The sequence below is a fragment of the Salvelinus fontinalis genome, chromosome 26, assembly GCF_029448725.1.
Source record: "Salvelinus fontinalis isolate EN_2023a chromosome 26, ASM2944872v1, whole genome shotgun sequence".
NCBI lineage: Eukaryota > Metazoa > Chordata > Actinopteri > Salmoniformes > Salmonidae > Salvelinus > Salvelinus fontinalis.
Window position 1 is genome coordinate 15,198,109 of NC_074690.1, and position 25,658 is coordinate 15,223,766.

A 25,658-nucleotide genomic window follows, 5' to 3' on the forward strand; every position below is an offset into this window, starting at 1 on the left:
GTGAGCTATGGAACAGGTGGATTTTTCGCATTGCATTCTCAGGCACCGCGGATAAATCTACCTCCAGCCTTAAAGATAAGGCATTTGACTGCAGTAATGCATTAGCTCAGCGCGGTCGAGGGGCGGGGAAACCGTTTCACACAAAACTACAGCACTGACCTGGTCGCCGCCGAGCGGCTGGTCTTTTCTTGCCGCTGCAGAAACGGACTTTGCTGAAGACCCCCAAGAAATGGCGCTCGTATATGGAACGAGGATCTTTGCTGGGGCTGGGACGGCGTTTAGTAGTGGAGACTCGGTCGCTGTTTGATTCCCTCGCCTGGCGTTTCTGACGGATCAAGGAGCTGGCGATAGCGGCCATCTCCCTCGCGGGCGAGCCGAACCGAACCGAGCCAAGAGTCGTTGGACAGAGATCGAGTGGTTTTGTGGTAGTTTGGAGCAAAAAGAACCGTGAATTTAAAAAAATAAATAAATACGGTCCACGCGGATTTAGCAAAATCTCATTATGACCCCTTAGAAAATACACAAATTCAGTGCAGGGAAAGTATAAAATGCCACCAATTTACGCATAATCTAGGCTATTCAACAACAAAAAATGCAACTGTGGTAAATAAGTTTGTGTGTTGTCGGAGCGTGCCTGCGCAAAATTGAGTCTCGGGTATTCCAGTGTCCCCCTCGGTATAATCCTCATTTGCACGGAAAGTCTGTGAGTGTCAAAATATCCAGCACCATAATGCATTCGAGACACCTTAAACTTCACTGTACACTATTTCATCAACAGCTGGGTGAATGCAACGTCTCATAACTTTTCAATGTCTTAAGCCGAAGACAAAACCGAATCGAGAGGGGGCAAAGGGTAGGCGGCGGTCCATTTGGCTTCCCCACTCACTCTCCGGGACTACGGGCATCTGTGCCATCTGTACCAGCCCTTCTACCAGCAGACCCTCCGAGGGCGGTCGGGGAAAGATAATTATCTGTGAGAATGCAGCAGCAACATAGTGATTTGGCTTTACAATGAGAGAAAAACATTTGCGTTTCGTTATTATTGTTCGTATGTAGACTATAAAAATCTTCCAAAACGCCGGTTTCCTTGCATACAACACGATTGGTGTAATGGATTATTTCCTTCCCTATGGATGGTTAGCGGGTTCTCTCCTCTCGCCGACAGGCATGAGTGAATGGGCTCACGGTTCTCTCTCTACGCAATCATACGTGATTGAGGTTTAGATGAAGAATTCCCCCGGGGAACAGAAAAGGAGAGAGAGAATTGAGAGAGAGCCAGGAGGGAGAGGAACGAGACAGAGAGAGAGTGTGAGAGTGCGAGAGAGAGTACGTGCATGGTGCGTGTATAAGAGAACAACAACAAAGAGAGAGAGAGAGTGAGTGCGCGTCTCCAAAATAACGGTGTGCCGTGTTCGTCCACGCGCGCGATCAATCCAATGAGTCTTTCTTCAATTTGAAATGTATACGGTACCGAGGTCCGTCGGAAAGGGCTAGAGAGCCAATTTGGACCGCTACTATCTATCCCCATTATACCATTCTAATTCCAGTGGTTTATGAATTAATTTCTTATTCAGCAGTTTTATATTGCTCAAATATATATATATATATATTGCAATATTCAAGTAAATACTTATTTAGGCGCCTTTACATTAGCTTGAAGTGTCAATGGACACCTGATGGCTAAAGGTTATATGCAAAATGTGTTAATTCCCCCTAGACGAATCCTAGTGCACAGCGCAGATAATGGTTGAAAATAAGCACATATTGACAAGGCCGAGACAACACAACAGACAGACCAAACAGAACACACACTGACCTCATGATGAAATACTGTGACTTTAGGTGAATGTGGTGGGTGAAAGTTCTATTTTCTGTTCCATGCGTTATTACAGTATCATTACATTGCAATGTTGTCATGACTTCATAACAAGTATTATTTCATGTCTGATGACTTTATAACAAGTGTTATATCATGTCTGATGATTTTATAACAAGTGTTATATCAAGTCTGATGACTATATAACAAGTGTTATATCAAGTCTGCCAATATTAAAAAAGTGTTCTGGCAGGCCCTCTCAAGGAAAGTGCCAATTCCTGACCTCTGTTGCATTAACTGATGAAAGGTGGTGTGCGTGTATGTGTGTGTGAGTGATTTTCTTTCTGGCTCTGTGTCCTATGTCGTTGTGTGTCCTCATATAGGAGGGCACACACGAAAGTGGCTTAAAGGGTGGGAGAATGACGTGAGCCATACATGGAAAACCTCTTGGCTCCCTGCCACGGAGAATCGGGCATGAACCATTCAGGGATTAACTTCGTCTGTGTTTGACGATTTCTCCGAAAATGAATCAATGATGCAGGAAGCTACTCCACCTCTCTCTCTCCAAATAAGGTTTTTTGTTTTTCTATAATATGTGTCATATTATAGACAATAGTAGCAACATATCATAACATAACAGTCAGTATAGGTGTCATGTAAATGTCAGTAAATATTTTCGGTGTACTTGTCACTGTACAAATTACAAATGCTCCTTTATTTATTTCTGTAATTTTAGCCTCAACAAAGCTTAGTCAGCGTTCAGTATGATGTGGAGATATTGGAACATTTACGACAGCGCGGCCAAAGTGATCTTGTCCACCAGCTGTGAGGCTGTCAACCCGGGTGTGCAGTGCCACAGCAGGCGGTTCCAAGAGTTCTGCATATTGTCTTATATCTAGCGCCATCTTGTGGACAAACCTTAGCATTGCGTCTTTGTCATGCATCAAGTTCTAACGTTATCTCTATCTCGCTTCTTTTGTCCTTGGAGCATTCTGCATTTGTTTACACTTTTATCTTGCATATAAAACGAGGTTACTGTACTGGAAAAGTAACCATGTGACACAAAGGGAGGTGTGATAGTGAACATTTTCATGATATAATAAGAAGTGCATTTGTATTTATTAAGGATTCTCAATAGCTACTGCCAAGGCAACAGCTACTCTCTCAGTAACCTTCCTGGGGTCCAGTAACCTTTTACTTCCTGGTCATGTCCCCTAATCTTTTGAATGGTCTTGACGATTATATCATGAAATCTGTGAAAACATGGTCATTTAAGATATACACTGAGTGTACAAAACATTAGGAACACCTTCCTAATATTGAGTTGCACCCCTTTTGCCCTCAGAACAGCCTCAATTCGTCATGGCGTGGACCTTACAAGGTTTCGAAAGCGTACCACAGGGATGCTGGCCCATGTTGACTCCAATGCTTCTCAAAGTTGTCTCAAGTTGGCTGGATGTCCTTTGTGTGGTGGACCATCCTTGATACACATGGGAAACTGTTCAGCGCAAAAAATCCAGTTTGTGACACTCAAACTAGTTTGCCTGGCACCTACTACCATACCCTGTTCATAGCCACCTAAATATTTTGTCTTGCCCATTCACCCTCTGAATAGCACACATACAAAATCCATGTGTCTGTTGTCTCAAGGCTTAAAAATCATATTTTAAACTGTCTCCTCCACTTCATCTATACTGATTGAAGTGGATTTAACTAGTGACATCAATAAGGGATCATAGTTTTCACCTGGATTCACCTGGTCAGTCTAGGTCATGGAAAGAGCAGGTGTTCCTAATGTTTTGTCCACTCAGTGTATATAAAATGACATGTGTGTTTGTGGCTTAATTTACTTCTGCCAGATGCCTTTTATGAAGTACTTGGCTGAAGACGTTTTTGCCCATTGAAGATTGTTCAAAAACCTTACACAAGTTCAAAAACTACAAGGCTAGTTCCTAGTCACTTTCATAGAGTATTGTCCCTATTTAATAAACATAGTTACACCCCTCTCCCCATTTAATAAACATAGTTACACCCCTCTCCCCCATTTAATAAACATAGTTACACCCCTCTCCCCATTTAATAAACATAGTTACACCCCTCTCCCCTATTTAATAAACATAGTTACACCCCTCTCCCCTATTTAATAAACATAGTTACACCCCTCTCCCCATTTAATAAACATAGTTACACCCCTCTCCCCATTTAATAAACATAGTTACACCCCTCTCCTCCATTTAATAAACATAGTTACACCCCTCTCCCCATTTAATAAACATAGTTACACCCCTCTCCTCCATTTAATAAACATAGTTACACCCCTCTCCCCATTTAATAAACATAGTTACACCCCTCTCCTCCATTTAATAAACATAGTTACACCCCTCTCCCCATTTAATAAACATAGTTACACCCCTCTCCCCCATTTAATAAACATAGTTACACCCCTCTCCTCCATTAAATAAACATAGTTACACCCCTCTCCCCTATTTAATAAACATAGTTACACCCCTCTCCTCCATTTAATAAACATAGTTACACCCCTCTCCCCTATTTAATAAACATAGTTACACCCCTCTCCCTATTTAATAAACATAGTTACACCCCTCTCCCCTATTTAATAAACATAGTTACACCCCTCTCCCCATTTAATAAACATAGTTACACCCCTCTCCCCTATTTAATAAACATAGTTACACCCCTCTCCCCATTTAATAAACATAGTTACACCCCTCTCCTCCATTTAATAAACATAGTTACACCCCTCTCCCCTATTTAATAAACATAGTTACACCCCTCTCCCCATTTAATAAACATAGTTACACCCCTCTCCCCATTTAATAAACATAGTTACACCCCTCTCCCCATTTAATAAACATAGTTACACCCCTCTCCCCATTTAATAAACATAGTTACACCCCTCTCCCCATTTAATAAACATAGTTACACCCCTCTCCTCCATTTAATAAACATAGTTACACCCCTCTCCCCATTTAATAAACATAGTTACACCCCTCTCCCCATTTAATAAACATAGTTACACCCCTCTCCCCATTTAATAAACATAGTTACACCCTCTCCCCATTTAATAAACACAGTTACACCCCTCTCCCCTATTTAATAAACATAGTTACACCCCTCTCCCCATTTAATAAACATAGTTACACCGCTCTCCTCCATTTAATAAACATAGTTACACCCCTCTCCCCTATTTAATAAACATAGTTACACCCCTCTCCCCTATTTAATAAACATAGTTACACCCCTCTCCCCTATTTAATAAACATAGTTACACCCCTCTCCCTATTTAATAAACATAGTTACACCCCTCTCCCCTATTTAATAAACATAGTTACACCCCTCTCCCCTATTTAATAAACATAGTTACACCCCTCTCCCCTATTTAATAAACATAGTTACACCCCTCTCCCCATTTAATAAACATAGTTACACCGCTCTCCCCTATTTAATAAACATAGTTACACCCCTCTCCCCATTTAATAAACATAGTTACACCCCTCTCCCCATTTAATAAACATAGTTACACCCCTCTCCCCATTTAATAAACATAGTTACACCCCTCTCCTCCATTTAATAAACATAGTTACACCCCTCTCCTCCATTTAATAAACATAGTTACACCCCTCTCCTCCATTTAATAAACATAGTTACACCCCTCTCCCCTATTTAATAAACATAGTTACACCCCTCTCCCCATTTAATAAACATAGTTACACCCCTCTCCCCTATTTAATAAACATAGTTACACCCCTCTCCTCCATTTAATAAACATAGTTACACCCCTCTCCTCCATTTAATAAACATAGTTACACCCCTCTCCCCTATTTAATAAACATAGTTACACCCCTCTCCCCATTTAATAAACACAGTTACACCCCTCTCCCCATTTAATAAACATAGTTACACCCCTCTCCTCCTCCGCTCGCGTCGCGTGCGGTGTGGTCAGCCTGTTATGTAGGAATGTAGGAATCTATGTTATTCAATTATTGCACCCACACTGCTCGCACGCATCAATGAGCGTCTGCGTTGCCAAGGGCTAAAATAGAAGTCATTCCTATTTCTGACGCAGATCGCGCTGCAAGTCCTGCCTCTCCCATCTCCTCATTGGTTTATAGAAGCAGGTACCCGCGTGCCATCTCCTCATTGGTTATACCCACGTGGGTGATTGAAAGACGAACTGTATTGTCGGTCGTCGTGGTAATACTATGAAAATGTAGATGCCAATCACAGTATAAGTTCAAAGATGAAAAAGCCTGGAAGGAGGATAGATGACTAGAAACGATTCGGTTGACCGTTTTATGTGTGGATTAATTGTCGGAGTAGAGGACCTTGTGCATTTCAGGCAAAATAACAACATAATGTTTATATCCCTTGTACAAATTAACTAGCAATAGCAAGCTAGCTAAATAGGACAAATTAGCTAGCAAGTGTAAGCTAACTAGCTAAATTGCCATAAATGTTTAATGTTTTTCGACATGTCGCCAAATTAATATAATTAGTTCAGAGTTTGTTTTGATATTTTAACCTGTGTGTCGTGATCGCGTTTGGTGTAGGGGGACAAAATAAGTTTATGCACAATGGCGCACGTGCGCAGCCGGTTTGGGTTCTGTGTAAGTGCCTTGCTCAAGGGCACAGACATATGTTTTTTCTCTCCTTTTCGGCTCGGGTATTCGAACTAGCAACCTTCAGGCCTGACGCTTTAACCACTAGGCTACCTGCAACCCCCTTCATTTGAAAGCTGCGAGTAGATAGCGGCCTTGCCTTTATCGGGCAACATGTTGCTCATGAACATTTCCCTCTGTGCACTTGTCAAGATATTGTCTTTACACTCATAAAGTCAATATGAATAATTCTCTATACTTCCTTGGAAATGAATTGAACCCCAGTTACCTCGCTTTAAATTTCATACGAGAAATACATCACAATAACAACAAATATAAAGTCAATTAGCGTTTAGCTTCTGATGCGTATGGTATTAAACAACACTATCACAGTTGCTTCATTGGTTCCGGTTTCCTCATAAATAATGTGTATTTTAATGCCATAGTGTATCGAGTGCGCTGAGAGTCGGGAAGCAAGTTCAGGGAGGGAGTGTTTTAATAAATAAACAATGAACACGAAACAGAAAAGCACCGACATGAAACAGAGTCAATAACACCTGAGGAAAGAACCCAAGGGGAGTGACAGATATAGGGAAGATAATCAAGGAGGTGATGGAGTCCAGGTGAGTGTAATGAGACACAGCTGCGCCAGACGATGGTGACAGGTGTGCGGGATAATCAGCAGCCTGATGACCTAGAGGCCGGAGAGGGAGTATACGTGACACATATAAATAATGATACAACTTTAAAGTGGCAACACTGGTCAACAGCTTTATCATAGATTCAATATCTGGCACCGTATCTATCAATTGTCTCAGATTAGTGCCTTTTAGATCACACTGAATAAGACTACATGGACAGGGTTTGTTGTTTTGAATCTTCCCTGTGACTTGCCCTGTCTGCAACTGCGATGAGTAACAACGTAACCTGCGTTGCTCGCTACCATGACAAAGACCAAAGCCGGCAGGAGTAGCATCGAGGACAGTGGTGTCTCTCTTTCACACTTGAAGGATCTTTTAAACGACCAAAAATAGTTTTAGAAGCAGTTGCTACAACAACAAGCAAATAGCTTCAAGTGTTTTGTCTGAATACCGGTGGAGTCAACTAATAAACGACTGGACGACCTGACCAGAGAGGTCCAGGACCTGAAGAACAATACCGGTGGAGTCAACTAATAAAATAATGGATGACCTGACCAGAGAGGTCCAGGACATGAAGAACAATACCGGTGGAGTCAACTAATAAAAGAATGGACGACCTGACCAGAGAGGTCCAGGACATGAAGAACAATACCGGTGGAGTCAACTAATAAAAGAATGGACGACCTGACCAGAGAGGTCCAGGACATGAAGAACAGTTTGCAGTTCTCCCAGGGTCAGCTCGACGAGTTGAAACAGGAGAACGGCAAGATGGCAGCAATCTGTAAGTCATTGAGAGAGGACATCCATTCTGTATGTGAATCCATGATAACAATGACGGATAAATGAGACTATCTCGAAGGACAATCAAGGCGGAACAACATGGTTGTGGATGGAATTGCAGAATCTCCACATGAGACCGGGACGGAGTCTGAGGACAAAGTGAGGGAAATGATCTCTGAGAAATTGAAGATGGACCACAGGAAGATTGAGGTGGAGCATGCCCACACCCACCGTGACTGGGCCTGCCCATCAGCCCAGGTGACAAGACCAGACCAATAGTGGTTAAGTTCCTGAGGTTCAAGGACAAGGTAGCTGTTCTGGAAGGAGCCAAGAACTTGAGAGGAATGTATGTCTTCCTCAACGAGGACTATCCTGAAGCTCTGCACCAGAAGAGGAAAGAACTGATCCTCAGTCATGAAAGCTGCCAGAGCACGTGGAGACATTGCGTACATCTGCTATGACAGGCTCATTGTCCTCTCCTTCCCAGAAGCCTGGAAGGGATGAGAGCCAAGCATATAGGCGCGTAGCTTCAACCCCGCAGCACGCACACACACACACACACACACACACACACACACACACACACACACACACACACACACACACACACACACACACACACACACACACACACACACACACACCAATTGATTAATAGACTGCTGAATGTATATTTTGTTCTCTTGCTTTGTTTTCTCTTTTCAGTATTATGTCTCTCTGATAAGCTACCCAGGAAAGTTCTAAAAATAGCCCATATTAATATATGTAGTCTAAGAAATAAGGTTCATGAAATCAATAACTTGCTAACGTCAGATAAAATTCATGTATTAGCCATTTATGAGACGCACTTAGATAATTCATTTGATGATACATCAGTAGCAATACAAGGATATAACATCTATAGAAGAGACAGAAATGCTTATGGGGAGGAGTTGCTGTAAATATTCAGAGTCATATCAAATCAAATCAAGTTTATTTTATATAGCCCTTCGTATATATCAGCTAATATCTCGAAGTGCTGTACAGAAACCCAGCCTAAAACCCCAAACAGCAAGCAATGCAGGTGTAGAAGCACTGTAACGCTTAGAGAAGATCTTATGTCAAGTGTTATTGAAGTGTTGTGGTTGGAGGTTCACTTGGCACATCTAAAGCCTTTTCTTTTGGGGTGTTGCTATAGGCCATCAAGTGTGAACAGTCAGTATCTATATAATATGTGTGAAATGTTTGATAGTGTATGTGATGTAAACAGAGAGGTCTACTTTCTTGGGGACCTGAATATTGACTGGTTTTCATCAAGCTGTCTGCTTAAGAGGAAGCTTCTCACTGTAACCAGTGCCTGTAATCTGGTTCGGGTTATTAATCAACCTACCAGGGTGTTTACGAACACTACAGGAACAAGATCATTATATGTATTGATCACATTTGTACTAATACTGGAGAACTTTGTTCTAAAGCTGTATCCATACCCATTGGATGCAGTGATCACAATATAGTGGCTATATCCAGGAAAGCCAAAGTTCCAACAGCTGGGCCTAAAATAGTGTATAAGAGATCATACAAAATATTTTGCTGTGACTCTTATGTGGATGATGTTATAAATATTTGTTGGTCTGATGTGATTAATGAGGAGCATCCAGACGCTGCACTTGATGAATTTATGAAATTGCTTCTTCCAATTATTGATAAACATGCACCTGTTAAGAAACTGACTGTTAGAACTGTTAAGGCTCCATGGATTGATGAGGAATTGAAAAACTGTATGGTTGAAAGAGATGGGGTGAACGGAGTGGCTACTGCAAATTGAGAAATTATGTGACTAAACTCAACAAAAAGAAGAAGAAACTGTACTATGACGCCAAAATCAAGTACTTTAAATGAAATTATGGGCAGAAAGACAAATTCAACTCCATCTTTCATCAAATCAAATGGCTTATTCATCACAAAACCATTTGATGTTGCCAATTATTTTAATGATCACTTCATTGGCAAAGTGGGCAAACTTAGGCAGGAAATGCCAACAACGAACAGTGAGCCACCGTATTCATGCATAAAAAAACTAGTAATGAAAGAAAGGTATTTCAAGATAGAATTTTGTAAAGTTAGTGTGGGAGAGTGGAACAATGATTGTTGTCAATCAATAATGACAAACCTCCTGGCATTGACAACTTCGATGGAAAGCTACTGAGGATGGTAGCTGACTCTATAGCCACTCCTATCTGTCATATCTTTAATCTGAGCCTAGAGGAAAGTCTTTGTCCTCAGGCCTGGAGGGAAGCCAAAGTAATTCCGCTACCCAAGAGTAACAGCAGACCTATAAGCTTGCTGCCAGCTCTTAGCAAACTGTTGGATTTTTTTTGTTGACCAAATACAATGCTATTTCTCTGTAAACAAATTAACAATAGACTTTCAGCATGCTAATAGGCTCTAACCAGAATAGAAAGAGGAGTGGGAGGCCCCGGTGCACAACTGAGCAAGTCCTCAACTAGCAGCTTCATTAAATAGTACCGGCAAAACACCAGTCTCAAGGTCAACAGTGAAGAGGTGACGCCGGGATATGATGATGATGATGATTCAACCATATACACATCATTAACCAAGGCTAATGAAGTCACTGAAACCCTTAACAAAGAGTTGCAGTCTGTTTTGGAATGGGTGGCCAGTAATAAACTGGTCCTGAACATCTCTAAAACTAAGAGCATTTTATTTGGTACAAATCATTCCAGTTCTAGACCTCAGCTGAATCTAGTAATTAATGGTGGGGCTGTTGAACTAGTTGAGGAGACTAAATTACTTGGCGTTTGTAAGGACCAACGCCGAAGACGAGAAGCAGGTACGGGGAGTTGACATTTAATTAGGAACAGACAAAGAGCAAGACAGAAACAGCGTCAGCACACGGATACACAATGACAAACGACAATCAGTGCACCAGCAGGGAACTGACAAATATAGGGGAGGTAATAAACAGGTGATTGAGTCCAGGTGAGCTGAGGCGTGTGACAGGGAGAAAGTAGGTGTGTGTAATGATGGTGGCAGGAGTGCGCAATGCTGGGAAGCCTGGCGGGGGGAAGAGAGGGAGCAGACGTGTCAGTGCCCCCCCCCCCCCCCCCCCCCAGGGGCGCCACCCAGCGTCCCACCTGGGCGAGCCTGATGGGCCGGCCGAGGCATGGGCGCTGGACAAACCGGCAGATGCATGATAGCCTGGCGAGCCGGCTGAGGCATGAAGGGCTGTTGATCCCACTGAGGCGTGGGAGCTCGATGATCCGGCGCAGGCGTAGCAGCCTGACTAGGCCGGATGGGCGTAAAAACCTGACGATCCGGCTTGAGGCCTGACGTGGGATGGGCGCCTTCCGAGCCAACCAGGGCAAGAAACCTCTCGAGCCAACTAGGGCGTGACAGCCCGACGAGCTGGCTTAAGCACCCCTGGTTCCATCACCACCAACCGGAACGTCAGCACTCCCCAATGCTTCGTATGCATTCTGTAAGGACCGACGCCGGAGAGGAGAAGCAGGTACGGGGACATTTAATTAGAAACAGACAAAGAGCAAGACAGAAACAGGGTCAGCACACGGATACACAATGACAAACAACAATCATTGCTGCAGCGGGGAACAGAGATGGGGTACTGACAAAAAAGCCAAATATAGGGGAGGTACTAAACAGGTGATTGAGTCCAGATGAGTCCAATAATATGCTGATGCGCGTGGCGGGGGAAGGCAAGTGTGCGTAATGATGGTGGCAGGAGTGCGCAATGCTGGGGAGCCTGGCGGGGGGAAGAGCGGGAGCAGGCGTGACAGCGTTACCTCAGATTGTAAACTGTCATGGTCAAAACATATAGATTCAACGGTTGTAAAGATGGGGAGAGGTCCGCAATAAAGAGATGCTCTGCTTTTTTGACACCACACTCCAAAAAGCAATTACTGCAGGCTCTAGTTTTGTCTAATCTTGATAATTGTCCAGTCGTGTGGTCCAGTGCTGCAGGTGTAACAGTATAACTTTATGCCGTCCCCTCGCCCCGACCCGGGTGCGAACCAGGGATCTTCTGCACACATCAACAACGGTCACCCACGAAGCATCGTTACCCATCGCGCCACAAAGGCCGCGGCCCTTGCAGAGCAAGGGGAAACCCTACTTCAAGTCTCAGAGCAAGTGACGTAACCGATTGAAATGCTATTAGCGCGTACCCGCTAACTAGCTAGCCATTTCACATCCGTTACACAGGGAAAGACCAAGTTAAGCTGCAGCTGGCCCAGAACAGAGCGGCACATCTTTCTCTTCACTGTAATCAGAGAGCTGATATAAATAATATGCATGGCAGTCTCTCAAGGCTAAGAGTTGAGGAGAGACTGATTGCATCAATTCTTCTATTTATAAGAAACAAAATCCCAAATTGTTTGCATAGTCAACTTACACACAGCTCTGACACACACACACTTACCCCACCAGACATGCCACCAGGGGTCTTTTCACAGTCCCCAAATCCAGAACAAATTCAAGAACGCATACAGTATTACATAGAGCCCTTATTGCATGGAACTTCCTTCCATTTCAAATTGCTCAAAAGAAACAGCAAACCTGGTTTCAATAAACAGATAAAGCAACACCTCACGGCGCAACGCCTCTCCTCTATTTGACCTAGATAGTTTGTGTGTATGTATTGATATGAGGCTACTGTACATGTGCCTTTTAAAATAAATGGATGTAGTTCTGTCCTTGAGCCGTTCTTGTCTGTTAATAATGTTCTGTATTATGTCATGTTGACCCCTGGAAGAGTAGCTGCTGCTTTTGCAACAGCTAATGGGATCCTAATAAAATACCAAATACTAAAACAATCCTAGCTCAACACTTCTATTCTGAGATGTTTGATACATACATCCCCAAATCTAATATATTACAACTGCAGAGTATTTCTTTGTGAAATTGTATTATTTGACTCGCTACGTGTATGCTATGTGTCATAGAATCCTTTTCAACTAATCCTCGTCCATTTTGTTTGTTTTGTGTGATTTGTTTCAAATCCTACCTTTTCTTTGCGTCTGAATTATAAATTCTTCCTAAATTATGTATCCACCTTTCAAAACCAGTACAATTATGTTGACAAAAATGATTATTCTATGGATGAAGTAGCAAGGAACCTGGGGCCAGATTTACTAAGAGGTTGCACTTGTAAAAACGTATCAACCTGTTATTTACAGAGGGGACTAGATCCCAGAATGCACCTTTATTTACAATTTACCTTCAAATATGATCTTTACACGTTGTGTTTTTAGTCCCACTTGGAAACAAAAACAGGTGCAGAGTCTTGCACAGGTGAAACAGGCCATTCGTTTTAACACATTTCAGAACAATAAACTTCCTTAACTGTTTAACTACTTAATTCGAAATTGAAATTATGGTTCCTGGGACTACTATATACATTTCATTGACACAAATGGCTATGAACTAGCCTGGTCCCAGATCTGTTTGTGCTATCACGTCAACTCCTTGTCATGCCAAATGACAATGAGTTGCAATGAGTTGCAATGAGACGGCACAAACAGACTTGTAGCCAGGCTAGGAATGAACCCTCCCGTAACATTCTCTAATAGAAGTGGTGAAACAATGATAGAACAATGTTCTCATAAGTGGGCACAAAGATAACACAAACAATAGTCTGCATTGAAACCTGTAGTAGTAGACTAGTTTAGTACTTCTAGTTCAGTCAGCAACACCTCAGTCGTGCGTCATTGTTTCATAAAAAAATCACTTGATTTAGCTAGTTTACTTGTTTTTCCAAGTTGCTGCAAAAAGATTTCCTGTCGCGTGGAGAAATGATTTCCTGTCACGTGGAGAAATAAAAAAATTGTCATCCTGAAACTTAAAAAAAAAAGTAAGAATATGAAACAGTGTAACTTCCAAGACATCTGTATAAGGCATCGTTTAAACCATTCAGCTTCAGTATAACTCATCTTGTCTGAGATAGATCATCTTGTCTGACTTTAGTGCCTATACAGATGTAGGATCTTAATTTGAGCCAGTTTGCTACAGCAGGAAAATGATCCTGCAGCAACAGGAAATGTGAATTATAATGTTGATTGTAATTCAAGGATATTTTTTTTGTAAGGGTTGATACGTTATACGTTTGGGCAAATAAAGTCTGGCATTTTAGCCTTGAATGCACTAAAAGTTTGCATTTCCTGCTGTGCTAGAAAATTCTCATAAACAAAAGAATAATCAAATGAAGATCCTACATCTGTACTGCTTTCCCTATCGGGCCTATCTGTTTAAAATCGATTATATGGCAATCAGAATGACATGCTGATTTAGCTTTGAAGGAGGTTGTAGTAGTTCACTTAAACTTCTTAAAAGGGTATCTTCACCATTTAAGACTTTAGTCCCTTTTACCAGTCATCTATGGAGTCTCAAACTGACACTATGATACTATGCTAGTAATCAGAATCATTCAGTCATGATCCGACTCGTTGTTGTTAAAGTATAATTACAAGTCTAATAAGTTCACTTCTAAAAGAACGCTGTATAGGACAGGCAGTGACAGTGCCTTCTCTATTCGGAAGATCCCTGTATGCATGCTGCTTTTGGCCCAACTGCCCCAGAGGAATCAACTGTGCTTAATGGAGTTTCTAATAGCAGTTGAACTGAAACGACTTGAGGGATGGTGTTGCCATCGTCTCGACGAGATCACGATGAGGAATATTAATAGTCTTTATGGTGTCATTGAAGAAGGAAGTGAGTTGTATCGCGCTGCAGAGAGCAGCGGTGCAGTGTGTTGTGGGATGAAGGGGCCTGCAGGACTTGACAAGGGTCTCAAGCCTAACTTAGTGAACTGATAAAGGCAAGGGAATCTACTGGCACCGTTCACTAACAGATACTATGAATATGTATGCTGAAATGTAAATATTGAGTGAACTGGTCAAATCAGAGGAATCTACTCCCAGCATAACAGAGCTCAAGACTGCCATTATGTATGCTGTCCATGACGCTGGAAAGCAGGCGTACATAGAGAGACAGGAGTTGCTGTCCAGCGTCCTGAAACGTATTACTTTGCTGAGGGACCTAAAACAGACATTCCGGGTTGCGTAAGTTTATGACATCAAGACGCTAAATTGCCTATTGGCTGTCCTGCTTAATATGCAGCGTTGTAAATTAATCATTCTATTGGCTTGCCCTACTGGCCTGCTTAATATGCAGAGTTGTAAATGACCCATTCTTAAAATAGCATATCCTAATACTTCTATGAATGCTGGCTATCTCACATAAATCCACTGAACAAGACCTGTCTGTGGTGTGTGTTCGCTTGTATGAGGACTTGAAACACAAATACTTGAATCTTTCTACAGTATTGCGGGGAGGACGAGTCTCGCGTCACTGCGCTGCGCTTCAGCGGGCAAGAGACAAAACTCGGGACAGAGGCAAGTATAAGGGGAGCCTGTTATACCGCAGACTCGGAACATGTTACTCACACACTCGGCTGGCCAATGAAATTGTTTCCCCCCTCTTTTTCATTATCGCCCAAGAGAGAAAGCATGCAAGGCTAGAGGCTATGTCTCACCGGCGGTGATTGTGGTCGGCTTCGATCGTTCTCCACAGAAACACTGCAGCATATGCGCTCCTTTCTGAAGGAATGGCCTCAGAATCCTCATTGATTTGGGTTGGTGGGAACCTTCCTCAATCCAAGCAATCCGGACAGCTATCACAACACTGGGTCAGGTAGCATAGCGTATAGCCACCTTCACTAAGAGCAGCTGCTCTCTAGGTTCACAAGCCTCAAAACGCCAGAAGGGCACAGTGTCCAGGACAAATGACGCTAAAACGAGGCATCTTGACTGTGCTTTCCTCTCCTCTTCTCATCCACCGACAATAATTTGTCTTCACAACACTCTGTCTTCCAAGGCTAGGCTACGCAAGGACGTTAGGATGTGCTCCTAATTTGTACAGTCCCTGTCTTTACTAGGGGACGTAATATCAGGGATGGGGAGAGAGAGGGGAGAGAGAGAGAGAGAGAGATAGAAGAGAGAGAAGAGAGAGAAGAGAGAGAGAAGAGAGAGAGAGAGAGAGAACAGTGCGAGCAGCTTGCACGCGAAAGTTTAACTGCAGGGGTAAGTGGCGGGACGGCCAGGGATGAGGTAATGCAGTAGCCTACCGTGCCGTTTGTCCAGGCGACACAATGAGAGCGACGCGGCACGTCTGTTGGGATTAAAAGGCCAATGTTCCGCTATCTATAGGGGACCGGAGGACAACGTATAGCCTACGTCAGATGCAGCCGACAGTTTAAAGATAAAGATGACCAAATGCACCAACATGTCATGATGAAAGAGTAGCCGCAATAAACTCTTAGCCAACAATACCATGCAGGTGTCAAATCCTAGTAGATGGTAAACTCAGCCTCCATCAACTATTAGCCTACTGTGCAAAGGCATATCAGTGGCCACAGTCTGATGATGACGTAGGCAACCTAGACACCTCAGTAGTGAGACCATTTTTGTCCAGGACTGATTTTAAGTCATTTCTTGCAGTACCTATAGGTACCAGTGTGCTACCTACCAATTCTGTTGAGTTCCGAGTCTTAGGTGAACAAAGACAGACATACAGGTTTGAGATGACTCAACATCAAATGACAAGTAATATAATGATACATAATATGACACATTAAATATTAAATATCACTGTCTCTTGAAGGACATGCCCCCAACAAGTGGTTAATTGAAGCAGTAACGTGTGACACTGACAGGTCAGCAAGACCTTCTGTATTTTAACTAACCACAAACAAACAAATTGCATAAACTTTAGGGGAAACAGCAGAGCAAGCAGTTTGTTGTTGTGAATTTCCTCACTTTACAAAATAATTGAGAAACAACAGACAATTTGTCACCACAACTTGACACATTGCACTTTGACCTTTCCATATCCACAGTGTGCAAAATCAACGAAATATACAAATAAATCCCATCCATGCAGTCTTATAGCCAAGGGGGGGGGTCAGTCCACTCCTGATAAATGCTAGTGGGACACTCCGCAAGGCTCGGAAGAAGGCGATTACGCCGAAACATAAGCTTGTTTATATTGTCCAGTCATTAAATACTCCGATCAATGCAGATAAAGAGTGATCCTTTTTTTAAATGTATTGTTTTTTGGATAGTCACCCATTGTAGTGTCCAGGGGGGTAAGGAAGGGTTTTTTTTTGGGGGGGGGGGGGTTCAAACCCCTCAGTCAAGCACCTGGGGCCCTTTTATGTTCAAGCTGGGCTAAAGCGCATCTCGGTACACTTTCTTTTCAAGCGCACATTAGATAAGTGCAAACTCTGTTAAAGCGTAACCTAACCGTTCCCTATTTTTGTATTTATATATACATATATATAGTATATCACATAATTCCAGCATTTCCACATTTAGGTGTAAATAGGATACATTTGGTCCCCCCTCTCTTCCTGGGGTCCAAACACATTAACATGACATATAAAACAAAAGATAAAACAGTAGATCATATAACATTATTACACCACTACATATCTACAATACAAAAATGTTGAATACCATGATTCTCAACTGAGAGACCATGGATCGATACAGAGCGAAATATTTTGGGTGTGATTGTGCAACGCAGTCCTCCGGGTCCAAAACCACTGCATTGTAGGGGCTCTGTCCCAAGTGGAACACTATTCCCTATAGAGTGCACTACTTTTTAACCAGAGCCCTATGGAACCCTATTTCCTAGATAGTGCACAACTTTGGACCAGAGCCCTATGGAACCCAGGAGTCAGCTGTACATAGAGATCTCAGAAATAAGCCACATTGTGTATTGTTGCTGAACCATTCTAACTATTAGGATTATGGTGTGTGGTATATTATGACGAGGCGTAATGATATTCAACGACATCATTGCTTTTGGTGCTTTGCACAGAGGACCCCACCTGTCCCTTGACAGTGAGTTTAAGTAAGTCTCGCGTTGCTATACCTCCAGAAACACGTGGTTGTCAGGGAAGCCTGGTTCGCAGCCGAGGCTAAGTTCCAGTCAATAGTAATGAAGAAAATCTGAATCACACAGTGGATGCTCATCCCCTTTGGGCTACATACTATTGAAACACTAGAAGAGGGGACAAAGCAATGTGAGGGCAATGCTCACGTTGCTCAACAAAATAAAAGCAAATACATCAAGTTTTACAGTAGAGGGCACTGTTACATTTCTATGGAGAGGGAACTGAGAAGAGAATATGAGATTTTGAAAAGGCAGGGGGAGAGTTGGTCAATGAGGGGAGAGACAGAGAAAGTAGTTCAAGACATCCACAAAGTTCTATATACAGGAAGTACCAGGTAATAACATGGTTATATACAGGAAGTACCAGGTAATAACATGGTTATATACAGGGAGTACAAGACTATTTTTCTCCTGATGGCCACCGATGTTGAGCAGTGTTGTGCCCTCTTCAATGTTTTTTAAAATGTTATTTAACCCTTTTTTAACTAGGCAAGTGGGTTAAGAACAAATTCTTATTTACAATGGCCTACACCGGCCAAACACGGACAACGCTGGGCCAATTGTGCGTCGCCCTATGGGACTCCCAATCACGGCCGGTTGTGATACAGCCTGGATTCGAACTAGGGTGTCTGTAGTGACGCCTCTAGCACTGAGATGCAGTGCCTTAGACCGCTGCGCCACTCGGGAGCAAGAGTCCATGCCAAGATACAGTGGGGAGAACAAGTATTTGATACACTGCAGGTTTTCCTACTTACGTAGAGGTCTGTAATTTTTTATCATAGGTACACTTCAACTGTGAGAGACGGAATCTAAAACAAAAATCCAGAAAATAACATTGTATGATTTGTAAGTAATTAATTTGCATTTTTTTGCATGACATAAGTATTTGATCACCTACCAACCAGTAAGAATTCCGGCTCTCACAGACCTGTTAGTTTTTCTTTAAGAAGCCCTCCTGTTCTCCACTCATTACCTGTATTAACTGCACCTGTTTGAACTCGTTACCTGTATAAAAGACACCTGTCCACACACTCAATCAAACAGACTCCAACCTCTCCACAATGGCCAAGACCAGAGAGCTGTGTAAGGACATCAGGGATAAAATTGTAGATCTGCACAAGGCTGGGATGGGCTACAGGACAATAGGCAAGCAGCTTGGTGAGAAGGCAACAACTGTTGGTGCAATTATTAGAAAATGGAAGAAGTTCAAGATGACAGTCAATCACCCTCGGTCTGGGGCTCCATGCAAGATCTCACCTCGTGGGGCATCAATGATCATGAGGAAGGTGAGGGATCAGCCCAGAACTACACGGCAGGACCTGGTCATTGACCTAAAGAGAGCTGGGGCCACAGTCTAAAAAAAAAACATTAGTAACACACTACGCCGTCATGGTTTAAAATCCTGCAGTGCACGCAAGGTCCCCCTGCTCAAGCCAGCGCATGTCCAGGCCCGTCTGAAGTTTGCCAATGACCATCTGGATGATCCAGAGGAGGAATGGGAGAAAGTCATGTGGTCTGATGAGACAAAAATAGAGCTTTTTCGTCTAAACTCCACTCGCCGTGTTTGGAGGAAGAAGAAGGATGAGTACAACCCCAAGAACACCATCCCAACCGTGAAGCATGGAGGTGGAAACATCATTCTTTGGGGATGCTTTTCTGCAAAGGGGACAGGATGACTGCACCGTATTGAGGGGAGGATGGATGGGGCCATGTTTTGCGAGATCTTGGCCAACAACCTCCTTCCCTCAGTAAGAGCATTGAAGATGGGTCGTAGCTGGGTCTTCCAGCATGACAATGACCCGAAACACACAGCCAGGGCAACTAAGGAGTTGCTCCGTAAGAAGCATCTCAAGGTCCTGGAGTGGCCTTGCCAGTCTCCAGACCTGAACCCAATAGAAAATCTTTGGAGGGAGCTGAAAGTCCGTATTGCCCAGCGACAGCCACAAAATCTGAAGGATCTGGAGAAGGTCTGTATGGAGGAGTGGGCCAAAATCCCTGCTGCAGTGTGTGCAAACCTGGTCAAGAACTACAGGAAACGTATGATCTCTGTAATTGCAAACAAAGGTTTCTGTACCAAATATTAAGTTCTGCTTTTCTGATGTATCAAATACTTATGTCCCCTTCACAGCAGTGTGAAGAGGACACACCAGTGTGAAGAGGACATAACACTGTGAAGAGGACACCACACTGTGAAGACGACACAACACTGTGAAGAGGACACAGCAGTGTGAAGGGGACACAATAGTGTGAAGGGGACACAACACTGTGAAGGGGACACAGCAGTGTGAAGACGACACAACACTGTGAAGAGGACACAACACTGTGGAGACGACACAACACTGTGAAGAGACAACACTGTGAAGAGGACACAACAGTGTGAAGACGACACAACACTGTGAAGAGGACACAACACTGTGGAGACGACACAACACTGTGAAGAGGACACAACACTGTGAAGAGGACACAGCAGTGTGAAGAGGACACAACAGTGTGAAGAGACACAACACTGTGAAGACGACACAACACTGTGAAGAGGACACAGCAGTGTGAAGAGGACACAACAGTGTGAAGAGACACAACACTGTGAAGAGACAACACTGTGAAGAGACAACACTGTGAAGAGACAACACTGTGAAGAGACAACACTGTGAAGACGACACAACACTGTAAAGAGACAACACTGTGAAGAGGACACAACACTGTGGAGAGGACACAACACTGTGGAGAGGACACAACAGTGTGAAGAGACAACACTGTGAAGAGGACACAACACTGTGGAGAGGACACAAGAGTGTTCAACATCGGTGGCCATCAGGAGAGAAAAAATGCTCTCGTATCAGCTACAGATTTAGTAAACAGATATTTGTAAACCATTGATCCATCTAGAACTATCAGAAAGACTAACAAGCCAGAGCGTTCAAGAACGTGTGTCACATACTAGTCTACACAGTAATGTTATCCAAGCTCAGAGACACAGAGAGAACAGGGACTGGTTTAACTGTAATCATGCTTATGAGTTTACTGCTGATCTTTAATTATTTGTTACTTTTATTTCTTATTTTTTTAGGTATTTTTCTTAAAACGGCATTGTTGGTTAAGGGCTTGTAAGTACTATTTTGCGCAATGACGCTGTCGGTGTGTTGGAAGCATAAGGGGGAGAGAAAGGGAAGGAGGAGGAACAGCAGGGGAAGCAGTGGTCCTAGAGACAGAGCCATTTCAGTCATCTTATCCTGCTGCAGAGCCATCGTCTCAATTAGAGGAGAGAGAGAGAGTGAGAGAGAGAGAGAGAGAGAGAGAGAGAGAGAGAGAGAGAGAGAGAGAGAGAGACAGAGCCATTTCAGTCATCTTATCCTGCTGCAGAGCCATCGTCTCAATCAGAGGAGAGGAGAGAGAGCGAGAGAGAGAGAGAGAGAGAGAGAGAGAGAGAGAGAGAGAGACAGAGCCATTTCAGTCATCTTATCCTGCTGCAGAGCCATCGTCTCAATCAGAGGAGAGAGAGAGAGAGCCATTTCAGTCATCTTATCCTGCTGCAGAGCCATCGTCTCAATCAGAGGAGAGAGAGAGAGAGAGAGAGAGAGAGAGAGAGAGAGAGAGAGAGAGAGAGAGAGAGAGAGAGAGAGAGAGAGAGAGAGAGAGAGAGAGAGAGAGAGAGAGAGAGAGAGAGAGAGAGAGAGAGAGAGAGAGAGAGAGAGGATGATTTACAGAGAGAGAAAGGGAAATAGATTGATTATGCAGGATGGGGTCAATCTAGTTTATTTTATAGTCTTATTTCTGGAATTCAATTCATAATGAAATTGTGTGGTAGCAATGGACAATTTTAAGAACTTACTTCAAATGATTTAACCCTGTTGTTAACATGCCAATTGGAATGTAGTGGTCCTAATTTTTTCTGTCCCAATTTCAATCTTGTATCAATTGCTGCAACCAATCACGGCCGGTTGTGACACAGCCTGGGTCGAACCCAGGTCTGTAGGGACGCCTCAAGCACTGCGATGCAGTGCCTTTAGAGTGTTGCACCACTCGGGAGGCCGGCAATTTACCATTTTAAGAAGTAATATGTTTCAGGACCCTCCCTGGACAGCAACTCAGGTCTTTCTTGGAATGTTCATGTTTCAGCACCATGGACAGCAAACATATTGGTAGTCTTGATGTATTAGTAAACACTAAATAGCTAGAGAACTGTGAAATATCGATTAAAAGGTCCAATCTGTCATTTAAAAAAGACTGACTTTACCCCTTTGTATTTTGGTAAATTTAGGGATGGGGCAGGTGGAAATGCAGAGACATATCTTTTTTAATATATGACTCTGGGTTAATGTAACCGTTCACAAATTCATATACAGGATACTAACAGTGAGATAGTTTAAAACATATTTTGAGTCTTGACATTATACACTCAGATTACAACAAAACATAAAACAACGGAGCAATACAAGCTTCGGTTTTGAGTTATGATAGAGTACGACAGTTAGGTATTTCTAATTTCTAATTTATCTTCACGAATCAATAGATAATTATCTGAACATTGAACAGCAAGAAATCTCACAGATTGAGCCCTTAGGTGGAGGTGACAATAAAAGGTGACCAAAAGGTAATTCTGGTAAGATGGCATAGACTCTGAACAATATGTAGAGAGTAAGGGGGTATACACCAATGATGTTGTTTGGCTTTTACAGTATAAACGGTACAGGAATATTCTCTGATAACCCATATGGAAATTATTTATACAAATATTATCTGAGTCAATGTTCATATAAGTCAATCTTATATGATTATGACCTACTTCCTGTAAGAAAACACACAAATTCATGATTCTTATACAATTCCTGTGTTTCACACATGTGACATCGTATAAGTCAAACATATGGTTCTTGTATTATGCCAGTGTATGATTGTGGTCTTATAACACACATATATAAGACACATATCACGTATATATTACTTTGATGTTTCAGGAGTAGGCCTGCCCATATAAGAATATGTATATGATTCATATAGACCCTTTTCCATATGGGAATATACCAACGCTTCCTGCTTGCCCCTTCTCAATTATGCAATTCCCAATCCATTTTAAAGGGAAATATCACAACGACAATGACTCCCGATATGTAGACCTCAGACACTGCATGTAGGTGTTGGCGTAGATACCTAGAGAAGGAGTTAACAGTATATCTTCCATTTGAGCCAAGTCAGTATTGGCTGTGATACTTGCTGTTGCCAGGCGCTTGGCCTGACCCCTCTCTTATTTCCCCTCATTGCGTCAACAGAAGCGAGGTTAAAATGTTCACCTTGTAAGGTGATAGGAGTTTAAAACCAGACAGTAATGGGAACTGTACAGTTATAAGTCGTATAAAGTCAATAATGTACAGTAATCATAAACATCAGTTGACATTCCTCATGACAATAATAAAACGTGTCATTATCCATTTATGCGGACATAGAATAAACAATAAACATTTCTGAAACATGCCATATCATAGTGTTGCAGCTTGTCAACAACAACAAGGTCACTGTTGATCAGGGACGGACTGGGAAAAGAAATCGGCCTGGGTATTTCTAACACACCGGCCCATTGTTTTCTCTTGAGACACCCATTATCAGCCAAATAATGATCATTCTGCGCTAAAACCCCAATTTACCAAGGCCCACTAGGCAAAAAAATGGACCAACCCATCTGGCATTTGCCAGAAATGCCCGATGGCCAATCCGTCTCTGCTGTTGTTAGATTACACACTTCTGCATGCATCATCCTTTTTATGGCAAGTTGTTATGATCCAAACTATTCAACTACAGATAACGGAAATCTCATACAAAATTAACACATTCCGTTTGCAATTCTAACATGTTCCATGGCATGTGAAATGCCTTGATAACCTGTTTCCAGTACATTTTTAATGTATTTAGGCACTAAAAACGCACTCCACATATGGAGTGAATTTAGTACCAAAAGTCTGTGAATGTAAACAACATTTTGAGTAGTGATTGGTGGCTTTTCTATGAAAGTAATACGTTGTGAATGTAAAAATAAATGATTGGAAATTTGAACGTATTATAAGACTGTTTGACAAATAAACATTATTATCAGTGTAAGCACAAATCATTTCTGGGTGTTTTTTCTTTATCACATTCAACTTTAGTTTCTCTCTTCAAGTGTGCAGAACTGTATTCCACCCACAGACTTTTGGCACTCATCTTGCATAGAATTCAGCAGGTACCTGCACTCAAACCATTCAAAAAAAAAGAACAAGGAGGCCAAGGTGGAAAAATATTCCAGCACTGAGGATGGAATAGACGACAAAATGTACGCTCTTCTAGACGACAAAATGTACGCTCTTCTAGACGACAAAATGTACGCTCTTTTAGACGACAAAATGTACGCTCTTCTAGACGACAAAATGTACGCTCTTTTAGACGACAAAATGTACGCTCTTCTAGACGACAAAATGTACGCTCTTCTAGACGACAATATGTACGCTCTTCTAGACGACAAAATGTACGCTCTTTTAGACGACAAAATGTACACTCTTTTAGACGACAAAACGTACGCTCTTCTAGACGACAAAATGTACGCTCTTTTAGACGACAAAATGTACGCTCTTCTAGACGACAAAATGTACGCTCTTCTAGACGACAAAATGTACGCTCTTTTAGATGACAAAATGTACGGTCTTTTAAGACAACAAAATGTACGGTCTTTTAAGACAACAAAATGTATGCTCTTTTAGACAACAAAATGTATGGTCTTTTAAGACAACAAAATGTACGGTCTTTTAGACAACAAAATGTACGGTCTTTTAAGACAACAAAATGTACGGTGTTTTAAGACAACAAAATGTACGGTCTTTTAGACAACAAAATGTACGGTCTTTTAAGACAACAAAATGTACGGTCTTTTAGACAACAAAATGTACGGTCTTTTAAGACAACAAAATGTACGGTCTTTAAGACAACAAAATGTACGGTCTTTAAGACAACAAAATGTACGGTCTTTTAAGACAACAAAATGTACGGTCTTTTAAGACAACAAAATGTACGGTCTTTAAGACAACAAAATGTACGGTCTTTTAAGACAACAAAATGTACGGTCTTTTAAGACAACAAAATGTACAGTCTTTTAGACGACAAAATGTACTGTCTTTTAGACGACAAAATGTACGGTCTTTTAGACGACAAAATGTACGGTCTTTTAGACGACAAAATGTACGGTCTTTAAGACGACAAAATGTACGGTCTTTAAGACAACAAAATGTACGGTCTTTTAAGACAACAAAATGCACGGTCTTTAAGACAACAAAATGTACGGTCTTTTTTGTTTAGCGCTTTTTGCACTACACTGGCACATTTTTCATTCTTACGAGCACGTTAAATGATGTATATTTTTTGCATCTCAGCCTCCTTGTTTTTTTCTTCTTTTTATGGTTTGAGTGTGAGTACTTGCTGAATTTTATAGATTTTTTTTCTCTCACGCACCAGCCACCATTCATTCAAGCCTGAGCCCCTAATACTGCTTGTCTCCTCCTCTTGCATACAAATTAGATTAGTTGTGGTAATTTGGGGATTTGTACAGTTGTAGAACTTACCTCACAGATTACAGAAACATCAACCGCTAAGACCATGCAGCAGCTCCACTTCATCAGCTAGCCACAAGCATTAGACTGCTACACAATTGTGGTGACTTTGTCACAAGATTAAAGGGTCATGATCGTGCTAAAATAAACAACAAGCAAATAGCAGTGGTCAGATATTTCAATACCAGCAGCAGCAGCGAAATCGGAATCCAACATGACAGTGCCCAGCAGCGTTTTCAGGTGAGAAGAGGAGAAGAGGCCTACA

At 42.2% G+C, this 25,658-nt stretch overlaps 1 protein-coding gene across 5 annotated transcripts in view; it reads right to left on the reverse strand.

Annotated features, from left to right (window-relative positions):
* The window catches only part of LOC129823710 (fibroblast growth factor 12), a 75,278-nt gene that overhangs the window by 43,760 nt on the left and 5,860 nt on the right, over positions 1 to 25,658 (reverse strand). For 2 of the 5 annotated variants that reach the window (XM_055882647.1, XM_055882646.1), the window contains exon 1: positions 160 to 3,826. The exons of 1 other annotated variant lie outside the window; for it this stretch is intronic. In XM_055882647.1, coding sequence (XP_055738622.1) covers positions 160 to 358 — 199 coding nt within the window. In that variant the 5' untranslated portion in view covers positions 359 to 3,826. Of the gene's footprint in view, positions 1 to 159; positions 3,827 to 15,402; positions 16,043 to 25,578; positions 25,654 to 25,658 lie in introns of those variants that run through there. 2 more of the 5 variants (XM_055882648.1, XM_055882649.1) reach the window with 2 other exon arrangements.